Source organism: Mizuhopecten yessoensis, unplaced genomic scaffold (genome assembly GCF_002113885.1).
Source record: "Mizuhopecten yessoensis strain PY_sf001 unplaced genomic scaffold, ASM211388v2 scaffold2519, whole genome shotgun sequence".
Lineage (NCBI taxonomy): Eukaryota > Metazoa > Mollusca > Bivalvia > Pectinida > Pectinidae > Mizuhopecten > Mizuhopecten yessoensis.
In genome coordinates, this window is record NW_018404586.1 from 173,409 (window position 1) to 183,898 (window position 10,490).

Sequence of the window (10,490 nt, forward strand, 5' to 3'; positions counted from 1 at the left end):
CAAACGGAATCACTTATATCAAAATGACCACCAGTTAATACAAACGGAATCACTTATATCAAAATGACCACCAGTTAATACAAACGGAATCACTTATATCAAAATGACCACCAGTTAATACAAACGGAATCACTTATATCAAAATGACCACCAGTTAATACAAACGGAATCACTTATATCAAAATGACCACCAGTTAATACAAACGGAATCACTTATATCAAAATGACCACCAGTTAATACAAACGGAATCACTTATATCAAAATGACCACCAGTTAATACAAACGGAATCACTTATATCAAAATGACCACCAGTTAATACAAACGGAATCACTTATATCAAAATGACCACCAGTTAATACAAACGGAATCACTTATATCAAAATGACCACCAGTTAATACAAACGGAATCACTTATATCAAAATGACCACCAGTTAATACAAACGGAATCACTTATATCAAAATGACCNAATAATGACTTTACACATTCACCTGTGTATAATGACTATACATTCACCTGTGTATAATGACTATACACATTCACCTGTGTATAATGACTATACACATTCACCTGTGTGTGATAACCAACTGTCTATACACACCAGGTGAATGAATGTGTCAGCATAACAGATAGGTGAAACTTATCCTTGACATAAAATAAATATTTTACTTTTCGATTACTTTGCAAGGCAATGAATCATTGGATACACTTATAGTCGATAAAGAACATTTAGACATGAATGTATAAATCTGAGAGATGTTGTTCTCCGTATGACAGATATGGGTGAAGAGGAAGGAATAAATTATGCAGCCTAGTATGGTACAAGCTCTATATATACAGCAGTTATCGACATCTGTTGGAATTTGTGCCTGCCACACTGTCGTTCGTCAAGCTCTCGTTGTTTGCAGCTCCAACTGTAACATACAAGCACAGGTATAGAAGGCAAAGTGGTGATAAATAGGTCGCAAAACAAGCGGTTTGAAGTATCACTTCTTCATTCTACACTTAATTCAAAACCATTTTATGTCATCTGTGGGAAACCTATCTCAGTGATTTTTCAATCATCAATATATGGTTCACCTGATATAACCATCAGTACTGCCATAGATTCTATCAAGTCACTTTAATATAGAAAACAAATTGAGTGTGTCGTGAAGATTTGATTTTCAAGCGATATACACAATAAGAAAAGGAAATTTTCAAAATCATTATTACTGCATACTGTATGTATCTAGATAATGTACAAAATATTTATAAAATCATCAAAACTTAACAAATGTCTACATCGATAAATGGGATAGAAATCATTTCTCCAATACAGCTAATAAATTTATTGTTGAAAAATTAACTGCATTCACAAATCAAATGATTTTGAAACAAATTAAAACAAGCTATACATGTTTTCAATTTGACACAGAAACCTGTTGGAGACCACATATGATCACAGCTCATTATCAGCAGCATCACAAATGACTTTCTTCCACATCAAAGCAAAATCAAAACACAATATAACGAAAAAAGAAATAGCCATGTCAAAAGTTGTATGATCAAGTCTAATACTACTGAGCATCCATGAGATTTAATTATAAGAATATGAAAGCATTATCATTCCATCCTGGCATTGTAAGCAGAGGTAAGGACACAGTGCGTGGGCAGGGCAGACTTAGGGGATGCAAAACCTTCCACTTAAAGCATGATATAAAGTTTAATGAAATAGCCACAAACACCGGTTTTTACGTGGTACAAATCCCCTTGGTGGAAGTTATTGGAGAACCACAGCATGGTCAACACTAGGTGTTTTTTTTACAAGAAATAAGCATGCTGCTCAGTTGATCATTGCTACTAGGATTATATGATTAAATGATCCCAATATTACCAACTCTTCATACTTCAAACTTTAATTAATGATAATACAGAAAAGTAAGCAAAAGACCCAATGGCCTTAATAACCCACCATTTCTTTCCCCAAACTATTTTGACCAAACCTCTCCCCACCCCCTTTTCCTCCAACACACAGAAACAACTAAATGAAGGTAATTGTGTTAATTGCTGGATCAATAGAATGGTTTTTTGGTGTAAAAGCACACTTGTCAGACCTCATTTTGATTTGTTGTATTTTTTGCCTATTTGTATCAATAGAAAAAATCATTTTAAGAATGAAACAAATTGACACCAAAGGGCAGCGAGGAGAAATAATTTTAGTATAAGGAAATGGCTTTAATATCGCCACCATGATCCTATCAAATGACCATTTATATTCCTAGTGTGAATTAAACATAAGGCCAGAATGTTCTAGATTTAACAGTTTGAAGTGTTGGCTTCATGGTTACCCCAACTCCCTCCATATCTACAAAGTTTGAAGACTTTTCATTAAAAGTGACTTAGACAGGATGGGGAAACATATATCAAATTGTATTTTAGGACTTGTGGTCAAGGTCAAAGATCAAATTGGGTCACAATGACCTTGTCTTAAGATGCAACATACCGCCTTGCCATGATGTACCTATACACAACATTTGATTCTAATTCATGAAACAATGTTTGCTCTAGAAACCTTTATTTTAGTGCTTTAGGTCAAGGTCAAATTTAGGTCATAGTGACTTGGTTTAAGGATTTGACACAATGCCTTCCCATGATGTACCTATATACAAACTTTGAAGCCCATTCATGACACATTGGATGAGATCTGCTCTGGAAACCGTTATTTTAGCAATTTAGGTCAAAAGTCAAAGGTCAAAGTGGTCACAGTGACCTGGTTATATGATGGGACACACCTCCTTCCCATGATATACCTATGTACAAAGCCTGATAAAATTGTATATAAAAGGCTGACAATGAATGGATGCAACACCATAGCATAGGCTTAAAGGTGTATTGTATCAATTCAGCTCAAAATGTCGAGCAATGAACTACAGAATTATTTGTACTTTTCCATCCTAATCGTAAATAAAGACATGGCAGTACAAAACTAAATATCATAAAATCTTCAATAGTGGTACCATTGTCAGAGAAATACTGGTATAATTAAACTGACATTCAAATACAATTCCATTCTGGTACTTGATGTTGGGGTCAGGTATTGTTTCAAAGAACTGAACATACACACCCAGGGCCACCTCTCACAATCAATCCCACAAAGTCCTATCATGCTGATGACGGGCAAACTGAAATGGCTATACACAGTGGGCACCAGTCACAAAATTCTGTACAATCTGTATAAAGTTATGTCCTATCAGGATGGAATGAACAAAACTTATACATGTATGTTATTGATGAACTATAAATGTTAACATGTGTGCTATCTACACCACTGAGTGTGTATCTAATGTTATCATGATGCAATGGTCGTAAAACCTTTGTCAAATAAGGATGCATTATTAGACTGATGATCTTACTGAACACAGATCTACACTATGACAGTCTAATGATGGACATCTATTCCTTGTATGATTACATGTTAGACTGGCTAGTAACAACTTGTTACACATACACATAAGACCCAGGAACAATCACTCGCCCATGTATAGGTTAACGCCACTTATCTATGGTCTAAGTAGGTACAAAACAACTAAAGCAAGATCAGCATTTTTTGATAGGAACGTTTTTCAAATCATTGCATAGATAAGTTTTTTTATCTGCATTATGTTGTGCACCGATGTGATGGCCACAGTGAGGCAATAAGTTAGGGGGCACCACAAGGGGAGAGATGTGATGGCCACAGTGAGGCAATTAGTTAGGGGGCACCACAAGGGGAGAGATGCACCACGTTTATAGGCACAGTCATTACCTCTGCAACACTGCCTGAAATTACCACAATAATACATTAATAGTAACTGGGGCAAACCATTACAATAATTCAAAATAGAAGCCTATATGTACATATTTTCTGTCATATGAAGCATTTTTTTTAGCTTTTGTAAATTAATTTCATCCCATTTAGTTCTATTACCAATCACAGGAAGTATAGGTTCTATACTGCATTTCCTTGTATTTATAATTTGATGAGAACTAAATGGATATGTACTGCTCCTGAGGTACAACACTATTTTAATGGCGATAGACCAAAGATGTAAGAGTAACCAGTAATGAGATAGAAATGAGCTTGTTTCCAGCTCAGGTGTTAAATATTTCACCCTCAGCTCCAAGTCCTACATTTGTAGTGTACATTACACATCAAAGTACATGACAGCAGTAATTTGCATTATCACAGATCACAAGAAGGCACCAATTTTGTTGAGCCCTTCAACAGGTATCAATAGCCACTTGGTGTCCATCCTTTCAATTGCTTCCTAATACTGCTAATGATGATACTAATTTTAACTGTTTGAGGTTGACCTTACATCTACATCAGTCAAAATGATGTCGGTTCCAATAATATTACCTCATAATGTTAATATGTAATTTTTTACAATAAAAAGGAAATTCCTGTTAATAATTCAACATTTATGACCTCTGCTTTTCACCATATGATGTTGATCGCTTTAGTATTCAAGGCACTTGACATCAGTTCTAACACTATTACTTCCTGTTATGCAATGTTTACCATTATAAGATACTAAATGGATCAACCTGCCCCTGACCTTTGTTACGTGACCTTGAACATATATAATGGAACACATGGCATAAGGCCAACAAGATGGCTTCATAATATAACTATGCTGTATATAAAATGGTTCTTGTAGAGAGGATAGTGAAATTGATATCATTATATTATCATGCACAAAAACAATATGCACGAATAGGACCCAAGGAGAACCAGAGTACAAATTTTGAGAAAGATCTGACGGGTACTTTCTGAGAAATACTGATAAATTTTGACCCTGAAATCCAAAATGGACTACCTGGTGGCAATAGTGTTCCTTCATATCCACTAAAAAGTGATGTTGGAAACTATATTCCAAGAGGAACTTGTTCCAAAAACATTTAAGAATGAAATGTCGGGTACTTTCTGAGATATAGTGATAACAAACTTTGACCCTAAGATCCAAGATGGGTGCTAGAAGCCATACTGTTCTTCGTATCGATAATAAAGTTGATGTTGCATAAAAAGGACCAGAGGGGGACCTATGCAATTATCAAAGAATGAGGTGTCAAGTACTTCCTGAGAAATATTGATAACAAGCTTTGACCCCAAACCCCAAGATGGCTGCCATTATATACACAAATAAAGTTTCATTGCATAACTAGGATCCAAGGGGAACCTTTGTCAATTTAAAAAGGTCTGTATAGTACTTCCTGAGCAATGGCGATAACAAAACATGATGATGGTACTACTGCCAAGTATTAGTTACATAGTTTGACAATGTTCTATATACTGTAATGTAGCTTTGACTTGGCTCCATGAAATATGAACTCTTCTCAGGTATTGTCATTTTTGACTTTTGTATTGTATGAGATTTGTCTCAATCATTAGATAATGAAGTCACCGGGATGACACTGAAATTGGAATGGGACACATATGGGTAACCTATGATTATATTCTCCCCCCTCCCCAACAAATAGATTTAAGTTGTTTGATCAATATTGATAATTCCTTTTTAATGTCTTTTTTTGTTGTTGTATACATTTTCTTTGAAAACTAGATTTGTCCCCTTATTTTGTGTGATATGAAAGAAATTGATGCTCAACAGAAACTGTAGTAGCTGTTGTAAATATTATGAAGTACTCATTGTAAGAAAAGACAAATACCAACTGTAAAGAAAGACAAGTACCAAGTGTACAAAGAGAAAAATACCAAGTGTGCAGATAGACAAGTACCAATCGTACAGAGAGACAAATACCAAGTGTACAGAAAAACAAGTACCAATTGTACAGAAAGACAAATACCAAGTGTACAGAGAGACAAATACCAAGTGTACAGAAAAACAAGTACCAATTGTACAGAAAGACAAATACCAAGTGTACAGAGAGACAAATACCATGTGTACAGAGAGACAAATATCAGGTGTGCAGAAAGACAAATACCAATTGTACAGAAAGACAAATACCAATTGTACAGAGAGACAAATACCATGTGTACAGAGAGACAAATATCAGGTGTGCAGAAAGACAAATACTAAGTGTACAGAGAGACAAGTATCAAGTGTACAGAAAGACAAATACCAATTGTACAGAGAGACAAATACCAAGTGTTCAGAAAGACAGGTACCAATTGTACAGAAATACAAGTACCAAGCGTACAAAAAGACAGGAATTTGAGGGCTGTCATTTAATGTGTTAGCAATTTATTTGTTGTTTAAACACTTTTAAATCAATATGGTAGACCACTGACAAAACTCCAAACTTAATTAATAGAGAATTCTATTTTATCTTTCTGTGTTGTTTCTTTTAGTTTATGTTACTTTCTAACTCACTTTTTTAGGTTATTTTTGCAGGAACAGGGTTGTGTTTTCATGATCACAATTTTTGAAAGCTGACAAATGTCAATCAGTAATCATTTGTGAATTTTTGGTAAAGTTTGAATTTGACACCTCATAATGAATGGTCCAGATCACCTCAAACAGCATGTCTGACATATTTGGAAAACATTTATATGTAAAAGCTCTGTGTGGTTTACTTTACCTGGGAAATGTTATTAAAATGCAAAAGTTGCATCTTCAATAAGGACTAAATATCGACCTTAGCCATACGTGTGGTGCTAACCACAAACTCATTGTGATATATCTCCCCTACATAGTTATAGTCACCAAAAATTATTTTTTTAAATAATTTTACTAATTAATTTTATTAATAATGACAGTGCTTTTACTCCCCTCCCAATCCCACTAAACCTCTATGGCAGAGTTGCATACAAGACATGGGGATTGAGAAATTCAAACCAGGGTTAAGAGTTTAGTGCAGGCATAAATAGCAACACATACCAGCATGGTTTTGCATAGGATTGGAGGCTGAATGTAGCTTTTTCTTTTCCCTGACTACAAATGACATGACTTTATCGTATATCAACTCTGAAAAGAAAAACAGAAATGAATGTAAGAAATGAAACGGATTAATGAACGGATTGATTATTTGTTTAGCTATTTGATTCACAGATAACTTTTTCCTTACTTTTAAATACCTCACAATATAATTTCAATCTCATAAAACATAAGCTCCATATTCATAGCTACAAAAAGAGAAATGATTTATGATATGTGCATATGCTTAATTACAAATCCTAATGTAAATGTGTTATTAAATCCATCAATTAAAAGAAATGAGCTTATGTTAACTGCTTTAATGATACAATGAATATTTCTGTTATACCTTAGCTGGTGAATAAGCTATTTATTATACATGTAGCCTCTTATACAGCAAAAGCATAGTTCAAGTTCCTAGTGTACATTTGTTTACAGTGCATATGTGAAACAGTGAACACATATGAGATACGGACCTCACAACACTGTACTGACCTTTCCACTGCTCCACTGTGTGCTCCTGCTCATCTACTGTGTGATCATAGGAGTCTGGAGATGGCTGTAAACACAAAACACAACCTGATAACTGTCACTGAAATAATGGTCCCTATACATCCCCTATCCCTACCTGTCAGACACATCCTAATCAAACCTGTCAGACGCCCCCTATCCCTACCTGTCAGACGCCCCCTATCCCTACCTCTCAGACGCCCCCTATCCCTACCTGTCAGACACATCCTAATCAAACCTCTCAGACACATCATATCCCCTACCTGTCAGAAATATCATCCTGACCTGTCAGACACCCCCTATTCCTACCTGTCAGACGCCCCTATCCCTACCTGTCAGACACATCCTATCCCTACCTGTCAGACGCCCCCTATCCCTACCTGTCAGACACCCCTATCCCTACCTGTCAGACACCCCCTATCCCTACCTGTCAGACACATCCTAATAAAACCTCTCAGACACATCATATCCCCTACATGTCAGAAATATCATCCTTACCTGTCAGACGCCCCCTATCCCTACCTGTCAGATACATCTTATCCCTACCTGTCCGACACATCCTATCCCTTCCTGTCAGACACCCCCTATTCCTACCTGTCAGTCACATCCTATCCCAACCTTTCAGACACATCCTATCCCTACCTGTCAGATGCCCCCTATTACCACCTTACAGACACATCCTTTCCCTACCTGTCAGACACATCCTATCCCTACCTGTCAGATACATCTTATCCCTACCTGACAGACACATCCTATCCCAACCTGTCAGACACATTCTATCACTACCTGTCAGACACATTCTATCACTACCTGTCAGACACATCCTATCCCTACCTGTCAGATACATCTTATCCCTACCTCTCAGACACATCCTATTCCTACCTTTCAGACATATCTTATCCCTACCTGTCAGACACATCCTATCCCTACCTGTCAGACACATCCTATCCCTACCTGTCAGACACATCCTGTCAGATGCCCCTTTTTCCTACCTGTCAGACGCCCCCTATCCCTACCTGTCACACATCCTATCCCAACCTCTCAGACACATTCTATCACTACCTGTCAGACGCCCCATATCCGTACCTGTCAGACGCCCCCTATCCCTACTTGTCAGACGCCCCCTATCCCTACCTGTCAGACACATTCTATCACTACCTGTCAGACGCCCCATATCCGTACCTGTCAGACGCCCCCTATCCCTATCTGTCAAACTTGGTAGCCCTTCATCCAAGCATGCTAACAGCAAAATATAGACCTTCTGGGCCTCATGGTTATTTAGAAGAAGTTGTTTAAAAGTTTTTTTTATATACATTATTTGATCACTGTGACCTTGAATATGAGTCAAGGTCATTCATTTGAACAAACTTGGTAGCCCTTCATCCCAGCATCTTCCTGACCAAATATCAACATTCTGGTCCATTTGGTTATTCAGAAGAATTTGTTTGAAGTTCTTTTTAGACAATTGACCCCGGTGACCTTTAATATAAGTGAAGGTCATTCATTTGAACAAACTTGGAAGCCTTTCATACCAGCATGCTACTGGCCAAATATCATCACCCTGGGCATTTTGGTTATTCTTCAGAAGTTGTTTTAAAGTTTCTAACATATTTGACCCCTGTGACCTTGAATATGGGTGAAGGTCATTTGTTTAAACAACTTGGTAACCCTTCATCCCAGCATGCTACTGGCCAAATATCATCATACTGGGTATTTTAGTTATTCAGAAGAAGTTGTTTATTTTTTTTTATCATATTTGACCCCTGTGACCTTGAATATAAGTGAGGGTAATTTATTTAACAAACCAGGTAGCCCTTTGTTGAAGTTGTTTTTAACAAAATATTGACGTTTGATGGATGGACGCACCACGGCATAAGCTCACTTTGCCCTTCGGGCCAGGTGAGCTAAAAATTAATTAAAAAAGAGGGGTAAGAGCATAAGGGGTCATGCACCTGAGTTATATTATAGGTACTGGTAGCTCAATTTCATTGTTGAGATGTGATGTGGAAATGTGCATGTAAACTAAGTGAAATACAATACATGTACTTGTAAATTGTCATCAAAGAATAAGAATTTTAAAATATTGGTAAATTTTCCCTTGGAGTCCTCGCCCTAGCCCTACGCTAGGAATCCCAATTTTACAATGTAATACCCTCATCCACCAAAGATCATTCTGATCAAGTTTCAATAATTTTCAGCTGAAAATGAACAAGAGGCCCAGAGGGCCTGTATCGCTCACCTGGATATCTAATCAATCATGGCAAAGTATTCTCCAAATGAGATCCAAGGGAATATGCCAGACCCCAAGGCCAATCCTTGTAGCATATCTGTATTAGAGTTTTCATGCCCAGCAATTTTATGTATGGTTATGGGGTGGGGATATCAACAGCTTCCAAGCTGTGACTCAGAACTAGGTCCCTAGGGTTGTGGCCAGACCCCAAGATCAATTCTAATATCATGATTGCATTCCTCTCTTTATGCCCAACAGTTGTATATATGGTTTTGGGGTGGGGATCTTAACCATTTCAAAGTTATGACCCAGGGGTTAAGTCTCCATGGGTGGGGCAGACCCCAAGGCCATCCTGGAAGCATATGTGCATTCATCTCTATATACTCAGCAATTGTATATATGGTTATAGGGTGGCTGTTTCCAAGCTGTGACTAAGACTCTAGGTCCCTAGGGGTTTGGTCAGACCCCAGAGTCTATTCTAATATCATGACTACATTTGTCTCTTTATGCCCAGCATTTGTATATATAGTTTTGGGGTGGGGATCTCAACCATTTCAAAGTTATGACCCAGGGACTATGTCTCCAAGGGTGGGACCAAACCCTAGGTCCATCCTGGAAGCAAATGTACATTCTTCTCCTTATAATCAGCAATTGTATATATGGTTATACGGTAGGGATCTCAACCATTTTCAAGTAATAAACTTTTTTGGGCCCCCACCCCTTAGCCAGGGGGTTTGCCCCACCATTTGTACAATTTTGAATCACCAACACCTAGGGATGCTTCCTGTCAAATATGGTTGATATCCATCTCTTAGTTCCAGAGAAGAAGTCGCTTCAAGCAATATAGTCAAAT

At 37.3% G+C, this 10,490-nt stretch overlaps 1 protein-coding gene across 1 annotated transcript in view; it reads right to left on the minus strand.

Moving 5' to 3' along the window:
• Positions 1-476: 476 nt before the first annotated feature.
• The window catches only part of LOC110446103 (stress-activated protein kinase JNK-like), a gene marked incomplete in the record, with an annotated part of 22,291 nt that continues 12,277 nt past the window's right edge, over positions 477-10,490 (minus strand). The window contains 3 exon segments of the mRNA XM_021491077.1: positions 477-915; positions 6,862-6,948; positions 7,393-7,456. Of these exon segments, the coding sequence (XP_021346752.1) occupies positions 845-915; positions 6,862-6,948; positions 7,393-7,456 (222 nt within the window).